An 11751-nucleotide genomic window follows, 5' to 3' on the forward strand; every position below is an offset into this window, starting at 1 on the left:
AAGAATGGGAAAGTAGGGCCTTATTCGGATGTTGTAGCTGTTAAAATGAGCTAGCTACAGTTTTTCAAATATTATTCTGTGATCCCTAATTTACCCACTTTTAAAAGTATGGATATTTTAACACACAAACAAAACTGAACACATATGAGTGACATCACATAATTTTGTAATTTTACTGGGTTACAATTTTTCACCATCAACTTCCAACTCAACAGCGTACAAAAGATCAGAAACACAGCAATCAATCATAGAAGTGAATGCCCTGTCACTGAAAGGCTTGCAAGGTGCAAGAGATTTAGGTGGTGGAAACTTAAATGTAGGTCCAAAATTGACAGTTAGTGTGGCTGGTTTGTAGAGAGACATGCATGGGTGATATGCACCACAAAATATCTCATTTTGCCAAACTTTTCCCTGTGATTTTCCATTCTTGAAAAATTCCATGTAAGATCCTTTGACAGGTTTTAGTGATTTTTCTGTCAGCTCCAATTCATCCTAAAGTTTGTCAAAATAAAGTCTGATGAAGCAGCATTGTAATGACTCGACGATGTTTTTCAAGGGTCATATTTTATTTCAATAAAACCCACTCAGATCATGTTTTAGGGCTAATATTTTGTTCATTAAACTGGAAGGGTGGCTTAGCACATTTTGTCGTTGCATTTACACTGTAACCTATTTTAAAACATTAATATATTTCCTATGCTTATTTTGTATTGGGTCCCATATTAGCCATCGTCTTTTATAACCTTAGTTGTTTCTGCAGGCAGAAACTCATGGGTCCCCACACATGCAAAGTTGAAAATAATGCATTTCAAGAGATAACCATGAGAAAGTCTGGTGTTTTAAGGTAAAACACAGTGATCGGCACTGGGCTTAAATAATAATACTATGTAGAATACAAACTATACAATTAGATTCACCCCAGATATTGTTTAAAGTAGGTCCTATTTAACGTGTTAAAAAACTGACCCATTTTAGGGGGCTAGTAGGTTAACTAATTGGGTTCGACACATAAACTAAAAAAATATAAAACCACAATGACTCAATAAATAGTGCTGTAAAATTTAAGCCCAATCCGCCAATGTTTAAAATTTCGACCACTAGAGGTGTTTTGAGCAACAACCGTTAATGTTTCTGACGTCATAGGGCTGTTAACAACCCCCAAACTGTCATGGCGCTAAAACGCCCACCAAGCAACCCACAATGCCCCAATGAGTAACATACAACTGGTTGCCCTTGTAATACTATTGCGCCTCAGAAATCTTTAATTTGTGGTGCCCAGTAGCATACAAATACATTTTACACTTTGGGGGCTTGTGGGGTAAATGTTAGGACTACAGGGTCTGGCATACTATACAAGCTATCCAAATTTCAGCCAATTCTGACACTGTTTAAAAACTCACCCATTTTAGAGGGCTAGCAGGGTAAATACTAGGGTTATCAACAAAAACAAAGTGGTATGCACATCTACATACATATATCTACCATCTGTGTAAATTTCACCCAAATCCATCAAACATTTGATAGAAAAACGAGTCGGACAAACTTTGGGTAAAAAACACCCATTTTAGGGGGCTAGCGGGGTAAATACTGGGGTTATCAACAAAAACAAAGTGGGATGCACATCTACATAACTATATCTACCATCTGTGTAAATTTCAGCCAAATCCATCAAACATTTGATGGAAAAACGAGTCGGACAAACTTTGTTAAAAAAACAAAAGAAAAAACAAACAAAACAATTTAAAGTAAAATCAACATGTGTCCCCTTCAGGGAAGGGGACCCATAATTATTCAGAACATGTCTTTTTAGGGTCATATTTTATCTCATTAAAACCTATTTGTTTGCTTCTGTGAAAAGACCCAGTAAGTTTTATAGTTGTCAACAGCAAGTATGCCAAAAATAAGTCAAATATGTGTAAACACTATTTTTGCAATAAACTTCTCAGAAAGTTTGATCAAAATTTTTAAGAGTTACCTTTTCCTCAAAATAAAAGAAGCTCTTGAATTTGATGAGGGCATTATCTTTACATGTGTCTGGTAGCTGTCTTGATTGGGATGTTGAAGGAAGGAAGATATAAAATCCCAACACATCACCTTTGCCATATCCATCACTGTAATGTTTGCCTCTACTTTGGTGAAATCTGCAAGACAAAAAGGTAGATTTCTTTGCCACAATCTTAATTTTGGGTTTTGATAACCTGATAAACATAATTGACACAAAAACTAAAATTGCAAGGTTTTTCACAATAGTAACAATAATATCTACATTTTTAAGCTTTACCTTGTTCCTTTCCTGCTTCTCCAAGAATAGCTGAACTTATCATAGCCTAAAGGTGCTTGAAGATTTCCAAGTTTTTGTGACCAGCCAAGCCTTGTTGCTGAACCACTTGGCATGTCATCAATGGTAACCTCGTAATACCACCCACCTTCCCTTACCCAATGTGATGCCCTTACCATTGAATAACCCTTCTCACCAGTTACTGTCAGTCTATCATCAGAGATCTTTAACTGGGGTGCACTAGGATCACAAAAAACAAGTTGTAAATGTATGAGTGTCCAACCAGTTGCAGATGACTGGTAGAAGTACATCTTGCATCAAAATGGACAATATTGCAACACTACTACAATTTTAGCTAAGATGGTCATACTTACAAATCCACCTTGGTGTATATTTGTTATTGCTCACAGCTTTTTAAGCAGCTAATTCATGAACCTATAATGACAGGTACATATTTTTTGAACATGACTTTTGGATCTTATAACATGGTTATTGCATTTACCAATACCAGGGATGTACAACCTAAACAGAAACTGCTTTATGTTACTGTGCACATGTATGTCAAAAAACATGTACTGAGCAGCCGGATTAAAGTTTTATCAGACATATATTTGGCTTGACAGTCTTGTCTAAGAACAAATACTTTCACATTATAGGCTGAATGGATTCTGCCTTACAGGCTCATGTGTAACACTGATTATAACAGTGAAATATAAAAATACCTATAGTGAAGGCAGCAATACCAGAAAGGTTGTATCCCCTTGATCTAGATTTAATCTTTAAATGAGTAGTACATACCGATCATGTAATGTTAACAGAATTTTGTCATGCAACCACTGTCTATACAGCTTCCCTGGAATTGGTTTACCGGGGCAGTCTGGATCTGGATCATTGTCAGGAATGTGATGGTCAGGTTCAGCCAATATATACCGATAACCATCCTTGTTAAATGGATGTTCCAAAGGAAATCCATGTGAAGGTAGTCGCTGTAAATAAAATCCGTTTCTAGTTTATTGCATACATTGTCACATCCCATCAATGTCCTGGTGTGAAAATTAAAATTTTGCAGATTTGTTTGTTTGGGTTATGTTTATCCTTAGTGGGTGGGCAAGTCCTGACTGTGTTCTGCAATTAGTCGACCATCAAGCTGCCTGTTTTTATCACATTTGTTGAGTCATTTTTTTATTTAGTTTTTTCGATGACTTTATTTTAGTTGAGACTCGTGGGTTGGAAATATGCCGCTAAAGTTTATTGCTCAAGGAAACACAAGTGTTTGAGACATAATCAATAGCTATAGTTTCCAACACAACCTTGCAAACACAAAACACTTGTGCAAGCCACTCAGCCACCTTGATGACTCAAATGTCCCGATCGTTAGGGCTATTTGTGTTGGGGTTGTAAATAAAATATTTAAATTGGTGAGTTTTGTCAGTGCATCACATCGTAGCTAGGAATAGTTTAATTGACCAAAAACCTGGTTGTAAGGAATTTCTATTTTACTCTTCTTGTTTGTACTTCCTCCAGTTGTGTCTTGTTGTTTTCGCTTTTTCCTTGTTCCACGACCTTTTCCAAACGTTGGACAAGTCTGCTGCGTTGGTGGGGGTGGGGCGTTGTTGTACGGTGAATTCATCTTACGAATTACAATATTATTTATTATCCACAAGCAAAAACTGAACAATTCCAAAAGGATCAAGCAAACTTCAAATTCTCAATCTTTCCTCTGACTTGTCTTGTTGCAAAATGCAATATTATTTTCGCGGATTTTTTTGCATGTGATGAGCGCAACGTATGTATAAAGCTGCAAACCTGAAACATTTTAGTTCGTCCTTCTTTTACGATTGAATTAGAAAATAGATATTTATACTAAACATTTTTATTTAGTTGTATATAGGAACCTTCACGTAAGTAAAACTTTATGAAATTAAAACAACGTGAATAAAAAAATACCGTTCGATCATTCGACAGAATGGGATTGTTGCATGTTGGTTTGTTATGAAGTTTTACATTTGAGCAGCTGCATGAAAAAAGTTTTTTTCCGAAAAACGGTTATATTAGTAAGTTCTTGCGCAAAATGATTATTCCTATTCGTTGTTTTACGTGCGGCAAGGTTGTGGGAAACAAATGGGACGCCTACCTTGGTTTGCTACAGGCAGAATACACTGAAGGGTAATGTATGTTTCAAAAAAAATGTTTCGCATACTATGGATACATCACAATACATTTTAATAGTTAGCTTTATTACTGTAGTGATGTTGTTTTATGGATATCATCACATGTTTCTAAGACACATCTGCTGCGACCCCAAAAATATACTTGGATTTTTAACATAACATACCTTTTTGAACTTTTTTACAGAGATGCACTTGATGCCTTGGGTCTAAAGCGATACTGCTGCAGAAGAATGCTTTTAGCCCATGTGGATCTTATTGAAAAACTTCTTAACTATGCCCCATTGGAGAAGTGAAATGGATCTGATTTTTCACAACTTGTTCTCTATTACCATTACTGTTTTGTAATGCGAATGCCATGGGTGTAAATAAGATTATTTTACAGTGGGGCTTTCTGCTATTTTATGATGCTTTGCTTGCTACAAGACACTGCAAATAAACAAATGTCCCAGATTTATAGTTGATCCCATGTGTCTTACTTGTTAAATGGCTTCTTCATATACCAAGGATAACAAGTTCACAGTTTTTGAACATGACATTTGCTAGCAGGTTAAACCAACAGTTTTGTGTGTTACAATATGATGCCTACAGCACAAAGCTCCGTCTATACCACATAAGTTACTCCACCTCACCTTTTGGCTGCAAGGCCGTATGTGGTTGTGCATGTGTATGTCAAAAAACATGTGCCAGCTGCTGTGATAAAAATATGTGCCTAAATGTTTTTTTTTCGTCTAGAAACTGCATTTTCCTACAATAAGCCACATTCTTTTAATTGACTTTTAGTATATCGCCCTAAGGGATAAATGCATTTAATAGAATAGGGTAACGGGGTTTAATAACCTTTGTCATGTATACTCATATGGAAGTACAGAGAATACCATGTGACATGAAAGCATACAAAGATAAAGTACAAGCAAATTGCAGAGTGCACATTTCTATCCATTTTGATTGTTTAAAATGTTTACATTAACCAGTTTGTTATACAAAATGAAAAATTGAACAAACACCATCACCATTAATACATTTACACGTGGGGTCTCGTATAAGATAAAAAAATGTTTGTTGTTTTGAAACTTGTTCAAAAAAACATGAACAATTCAGTAGGATTGCAACAATATCATTGTAATTTGACAACGCGCTACAACCATTCTCTTGCAAATATTGGTAAGGAATTTAAAAGTCTTACACATAAATCTGGTGCAAGCAAAAACTTTTTAAATACATTTCAAGAGTACACAAAAAATTGGTTTTCTGCCTGAACTTTCATCAAAAAAACAATTTACAAGTAAAAGCCTTTTTAACACATGTGTATCCAAGCATTGTTTTAAGATAAGGCCAGAATGTTTGGTTTTTAACTAAGGTACTATAAAAGGTTGAACTATGACAGGGGAAAGAAATATACGGATACTACAAAAAACATTGCACCTGTAGGTAGTAATCTACACATTATCCAAAGACAGAAAGGTTTGAAATCTACCCATAACCTGGGCAACACTCTTTCTAACCTCAGCCGATGAGGTTGGAATACATTCAACAAGTACAGGGTAAATGTCCAAGACATGGTTCCACAGTGTTTTGTCAATTTGTTTGTGTGATTTCTTTAAACTGTGTAGAAGTGCATCCACTGCCTTTAGTGCAAACATAACCTCACTAAGTTGGGCTTCAGACATGGGATAATGAGTTTTCAGTCGATCTGAGCTGATATATTGAGTAAGTGCACTTCTGCACCTTTGTACAAGGCTGGTGACTGTAACTTCATTGATTTCTGCCATTTTTTCCTCTTCAGAGCTGCTGGGATTGCCGTTGGCAGCAGGTAGCATTGAAAACTGGAACAATGTGCTAAAGCATTGCTTGCTTAGTTCATCCCGATCTCGATCTGTTCCCACATTAATGTCAATGTCTCTGGTGGAGAGTGGTATTGAGCCTTTGTTAAGCATTGCAACAATTCGAGACAAGAAATTCTTCGGAAATGCAGAACTGTAAGGTAGGATCTCGTTGCGGATCAATTCGATGAGGAGAATGTCAAATGCTTCATGCTTCTTGTGATCTTCTGCAGACAAAGTTGTTGGCAAAGGGGTTACAGGGAACAGAAAATCTTCCATGCACCCAGAAACCTCATCCCACAAGGAATCAAACATTGATGCCTGTGAGTGTTGCCGAGCAACCGGCATTCCTGCTTGTAGCACTTTCATAAAGGCATTCACAGCCAGCTGCCAAGTGCTGCTTGATTTGCTGCTGTGTTTTCGTTTGATAGGAACTCGTAGAGTCTTCACAATTAATGTTAAGATAGCATGTCTTATGACACCTTTGTGGCAAGCTGTTATCTGGTACAAATCAACAACCACTCTCATGCAGTATTCAGCAAAGGCAATATAGTTGATGCAAACATACTTGGCTTTATCTGGTGGTCCAGTGTGGTTTTTAATGTCTCCATATGTTGGTGGATTTGAAGCAAACTCTACAATAGAGAGCAAGAAGTCAAAAACTGCTGGGTACATTGTGATTTCTGACTGTGGAGAAACATTTTTTTGTACCAAATCAACAGCATTGACTACAGCCATTTGCAAAGGTGTTAAAATTTCGGTGGAAGTTGGCATAACAAATGCAGTGGAGTCCGATCGCACTGGAATACATACAGACCCATGTAATATTTGTGACAACTGCTTAAAGTCACTGGTGGTGAAATTTTCCTGGAGGTTTTTATGCAAAGTTGGAAACAGCTGTGTATAGGAAGTCAAGTAGGCTTGTGAAAGCATTTCATCTGGGGCCAACTGTCCTGGTGGAGGAGGGATTGTAACTTTTTTGCCAATATTGCACCATATCTCCCATGCTTTTCTGGAAGCTGTGGAGTTACCTGCTATCTCACAGTTTTCAGAAGGGTTAAGAATTTCCTCAAAACTACACAAGGCTGACCGTGACACTTCAGGGTTACTACTGATTGCAGCATTATAGATGTAGTCTAAAACCCGACTCCATGCACTTTCAAAGTCATCCATAGCCACTAGGACATCCCGTTTCGTTTTAAAAACACGTGCAATTCCAGCTAGGGTTAGTACGCTCGTTTCTTGCCATTGCTTTTCTTCAGTGTCACGGGAATGATGCATTAGAATATTGGTTTCAGCAGGCTTGTTCCTATCACGAGGTGCAATGATGCACTGCTTTTGTACTTCATCCATCAAGGGAAAAAGTACTTGCCAGATCAGCTCTTTCCATGTTTGTTCAGAGAGAGTACTCCAGTGAGCAGATATGGTGGAAAACAAAGTTTGGCCTGCACTTTTGCGAATTGCGGGTCTTGGGTCTACACACAGTTGCCCCATTTTTGAAAATAAATCCATCCATAAAACATCACCCGTAGATGGAGTTTTAGCATCATCTGATTCTCCTAGTGAGCTGAGTGATGCATTGATTCTGTCTTTATTCTGGTTCATGTAATCGGACATGCTCCAAAGCAAACCAATAGCAGTAAGACTGATGTTAAAATCGGGGACCTGTGCAGCATATCTGGCTACAACCTCAATGCACTGGGGCAAAGAGGTTACAGGCAAAGCGACCATATAATCTGAAATAACCAATTGGACACTGCGAAATCCCAATCGCACAAGACTTTCTGTTGTATTATCAGTTGCTGAGCTTATGATATCCAAGATGTCAGACCAACCAGCAGACAAAGAATCTCCACAGCTGTTAAGAATCTGAAGGATTCCATCTAGTTGTTTTTGACGCACATCAAAGTGAGCAACTGTGCAAACTTCTTTTAAAGGCAACAGAAACATATGCAACAGTCGAGGATTGTTTCTAAGTTTTTCACCATGGTAATGCTTTAAGGCTGCTTTAACCAGAGCAGTTACGCCTTCTGCACCCCACTCACGCAGCACAACATTGGGATGCTGACAAACTTCCAGTAAATGTCCAGTCACCGGCCTCCATAGAATTTCGATCCTGTCCATGTTTACTAATCCTGTTTCCATCAGTTTGGCCACAGCAAACAAGCTTGGCTCCTTTACTGCATTGTTGTAGGCAGTATCCATTGCCTCAATAGACAAGGAACAAAGAGCATTGATCAAATGGTGAAGAGCAACATCATCCAGGTTCTGTGATGCTTCAAACAGCCTAGTCAGCATGTTTGACAAAACTGGCAAGTCACCCAGAACTGCTGTGGTAAGCACAGTATTAGTGGGGGTTGTGTTACCATCACCACTTTGCCTTGAACTGGGTTTCAGCTGTCCATTGGTAGTCGGTTTAAGGCCCAAAATCCACACCAAGTGTTGTAAGGTAGTTAGCAAGAGCTGCCAGGCAGTGTTCATGTGTGCCCCATGGCAATGGGCAAGGTTTAGAATAGTGCGCATACATTGCACATTTTTTGCTGTCAGTGACACTGAGCTACATCCAGGTGCCAATGAACCACCACTGTTAGGTAGAGACTGGCCAACAGCTACCACATGTTGTTGTTCACTTACATTTTGCTCATTGCTTTGTGCAATAAATATTTTGCTAGGCAATCTTGGCATGGATGATACCAGCACAGGGATGACATAGTGCAAAGGCAACGAGGCTTTGCAAAGGACAATAATAAACGCATCTCTTGCTGAGTTTAGTTTTAAGTGTCCACAAATCCCAGCACAGGACTCAATGCATTTTAAGACACTTTCAGTACAGCTTTCATCTGTGCTAGCATCTAGCAGCAAGGATAACACTGATAGCATTATGCACCATGATGAATTCACCATTTCCTCAGGAACAGCAACAGAAGAGGTGGTCTGTGGGACATTTCTAGTGTCCTCTGCCAAATCATTGTCAATCAGAGCAGTAAGTCCCTTGATTAAGTCCAACATTGAGGTGTAAGCCATTGTAAGTACGTAACCCTCTGGTACTGATGGTGGTTGAGCCTTTTCCAGCATTTCAAGATACATGTATTTTACACTGTTAGAGGTTCCAGTAGGAAGTGACACAAGTGGCAGAATTATTCCATGGTACTCAAAATTCAGTTGTGTTGTCATTCCATTTGAGGAACCATTTTGCGCTTCTTGTTGTCCCAACTGTAGGTTACTGGGTGTGGTTTGAGCTTGAATGAAAATGTTTTGGATGAATGAACCCAGTGAGGAAACAAGATTGTGAAAGATTTTTGTGCTATGAGGTTGCATGTCATATGACACACAGAATGATTTCAGCAATTTTGGCTGTGCACACAGTTGAGAAATTACCTCAATAGCAAGGGCTCGCTGCCAACTAGGTTTGTCTGTGTCCAAAAACTTAATTAGTAAAGAAAGAAATATCTCACTTTCGGTCACAAGAAGGCTGTGATACTTTTTCAACAGGATCGACACTACTCGAAGCAATCTCATTGAGATAGGGAAAAAAGGTTTGTCCTTGTTCATCAAATGACTAGAGCCAGATGGTGGAGGTGGGGCTCCCTGTCTGTGTTTAATATTTGGTGAAAATAGTCTAATTACAAGTGCACATACTCTGTCCTTCAAAAGAAACTTAAACTCTGGATGTTTTTTGAAGATATCTTCGTTGTCGATTAGTACACTTTCTAACAATTCCAACCCAAATGTGCTTGTCATTTCTGTAATCCCAACCAGCCACCGCGGACTATCCCGATTGACAAGTTGACAAATATCCTGAAACAAGTAGTAGGCATCTTCCACATTGGGGGTCAGACAGTCAGGTGCAGCAAATTTACTTGAACCAGATGCTGGAAGATAATCTTCAGCAATACATTCTTCAGTACCTTTAGAGATATCTTCCTCAAGCACTCGCTCAAAAACCAATGATACAACCTGACGAACAGTAGCTTCTGCAGTGTTGTTTGTGACTTCATTCTTTGTAAAGTGCAATCGAAAACACAAACCAATTGCCTTTGCCAATGGCTGTCCTCTCAGTGCACATGACTTTGACGTCGCTAACACAATTACAGTCTGTAAAAGTCTTAGTTGAAGCTCATCAATTCCCTGTTCATAGATTTGCAATAATATTTCAACTATTGTTTTGGAAAGCATTCCATCTGCAATTTCATGAGTAACAATCCGTTGAATAGCTGTCAAGCATAGTTGCACTATGGGCAAACTTCTTGTATCACATCCCATAATGAATGGCTGCATTATATCATTGCAAGATCCTCGCAGAGAGGTGATTATTTTTTCTCCACTGATGTTTTTACCAGTTGGTGGAAGACTTGTTCTGATTTTCATGATGGCTGATTCTGCTGCTTCTTTAACTGGTGGATATCGACGTTTTGTTTCATTAGATAACAGGCGTAGGTCTGCCTGAAGATCTTCTATCAACCGCTTTTCTCGACTTGAGGCCATGATAACCTGATGCGATGCCTAAAAACAAAATACTTTTATAAGCTGTTGCAACAAAGGTTATTTTTGAAAAGTTAGCCGCCATCTCTGGGATCTGATAGTTGGTGAAACAGCCAGGTTTACCAGATACAGGTATACTAGTAGAGGGCCAATTCAACTGCAACACACACATAATAAATCTCTTGCAATTGGCAGTAACAATGGAGTAGTTTCTATGTGTGCTATTCTTTAGAATGAACAAATATCACCAAATCCCACATTCTTTGTTATGAGATAACTTAAACCTAGCATTTTTACAGAAATCTCTGTTGCTGATGGACGTTTAATAGGTGTTACTACATCTATTATGCACTTGATACAATAGAAGATACTTTAGTTCTCTGGTTAAATAAGGTTAGTAAAACCCCTATCTGCAAACAGAAGCAGATTATATCAATACTGCATGGCCTGTTAAATACAATGGTACCAAGCTTCCAGTTTATATAAAACTTATACAATTGAAATAGAAAAGAAAAATACCTGTTGAAAACTGGCAAATGGCTTTTGAAGGCTCTCCTAGCAACTGAGATCAGGATCGCCACAAATCATCTGTAAATAACAGCATTAATAATGTTAAGTGCAAACTGCAAAATGACCCAGTTAGCACGATGTAACAATTCAATGAATTGGCAAGTTAAACTTACTCTTAAATGCATGACAGATTTTGCGGCTGGTAATCCACCTCAATCAAAATGATCAACAACTTAGTCTAGTTATCTTTCATTGTGAACGTTAACAGAAAGTTCCTAAAAGAAGTGTAAGTTTTCAAATTTAAACAGAAGCAACTACGCACAACGTAAAACTGCATTATTTTTTTACATTTACGATGTTATTGATTTCACTGTAATTTTACAATAACAATTTCTATCACAATTATGTACATCTGCAAAAAACATGTCATGCTTTACTGATTAGGTTGGCAGACGCGCTGGAGCATAAAAATTGAAACGTTGAAACGATG

The 11751-nt window shown here is 38.1% G+C and overlaps 3 protein-coding genes across 3 annotated transcripts; 1 reads left to right on the top strand and 2 right to left on the bottom strand.

Moving 5' to 3' along the window:
• Positions 1–149: 149 nt before the first annotated feature.
• Positions 150–4149, bottom strand: LOC145228322 (set1/Ash2 histone methyltransferase complex subunit ASH2-like). Its single transcript, XM_080093345.1, has 5 exons — positions 3753–4149; positions 3077–3264; positions 2282–2518; positions 1976–2141; positions 150–492 (listed from the first exon to the last, which is right to left on the bottom strand). The coding sequence occupies exons 1-5, from the start codon at positions 3906–3908 to the stop codon at positions 181–183; spliced, it is 1059 nt and encodes a 352-aa protein (XP_079949471.1). The 5' UTR covers positions 3909–4149; the 3' UTR covers positions 150–180.
• A 97-nt stretch (positions 4150–4246) lies between these two features.
• On the top strand, positions 4247–4910 carry LOC145228323 (DNA-directed RNA polymerases I, II, and III subunit RPABC5). Its single transcript, XM_080093346.1, has 2 exons — positions 4247–4444; positions 4634–4910. The coding sequence occupies exons 1-2, from the start codon at positions 4350–4352 to the stop codon at positions 4740–4742; spliced, it is 204 nt and encodes a 67-aa protein (XP_079949472.1). The 5' UTR covers positions 4247–4349; the 3' UTR covers positions 4743–4910.
• A 328-nt stretch (positions 4911–5238) lies between these two features.
• On the bottom strand, positions 5239–11560 carry LOC145228320 (protein MON2 homolog). The gene is made up of 3 exons (XM_080093343.1): positions 11435–11560; positions 11271–11339; positions 5239–10772 (listed from the first exon to the last, which is right to left on the bottom strand). The coding sequence occupies exon 3, from the start codon at positions 10752–10754 to the stop codon at positions 5886–5888; it is 4869 nt and encodes a 1622-aa protein (XP_079949469.1). The 5' UTR covers positions 10755–10772; positions 11271–11339; positions 11435–11560; the 3' UTR covers positions 5239–5885.
• Positions 11561–11751: the final 191 nt, after the last annotated feature.

The sequence above is a fragment of the Phallusia mammillata genome, chromosome 5, assembly GCF_965637545.1.
Source record: "Phallusia mammillata chromosome 5, kaPhaMamm4.hap1.1, whole genome shotgun sequence".
Classification (NCBI taxonomy): domain Eukaryota; kingdom Metazoa; phylum Chordata; class Ascidiacea; order Phlebobranchia; family Ascidiidae; genus Phallusia; species Phallusia mammillata.

Coding starts and splice junctions, on each gene's coding strand:
- LOC145228322 (XM_080093345.1), bottom strand. CDS start 3,908: ATGAATTCACCGTACAACAACGCCCCACCCCCACCAACGCAGCAGACT. Junction 3,265..3,752: donor TAGAAATTCCTTACAACCAG/GTTTTTGGTCAA, acceptor TTTTATTTACAG/CGACTACCTTCACATGGATT. Junction 2,519..3,076: donor CTGTTAACATTACATGATCG/GTATGTACTACT, acceptor TTGTGATCCTAG/TGCACCCCAGTTAAAGATCT.
- LOC145228323 (XM_080093346.1), top strand. CDS start 4,350: ATGATTATTCCTATTCGTTGTTTTACGTGCGGCAAGGTTGTGGGAAAC. Junction 4,445..4,633: donor CAGGCAGAATACACTGAAGG/GTAATGTATGTT, acceptor ACTTTTTTACAG/AGATGCACTTGATGCCTTGG.
- LOC145228320 (XM_080093343.1), bottom strand. CDS start 10,754: ATGGCCTCAAGTCGAGAAAAGCGGTTGATAGAAGATCTTCAGGCAGAC.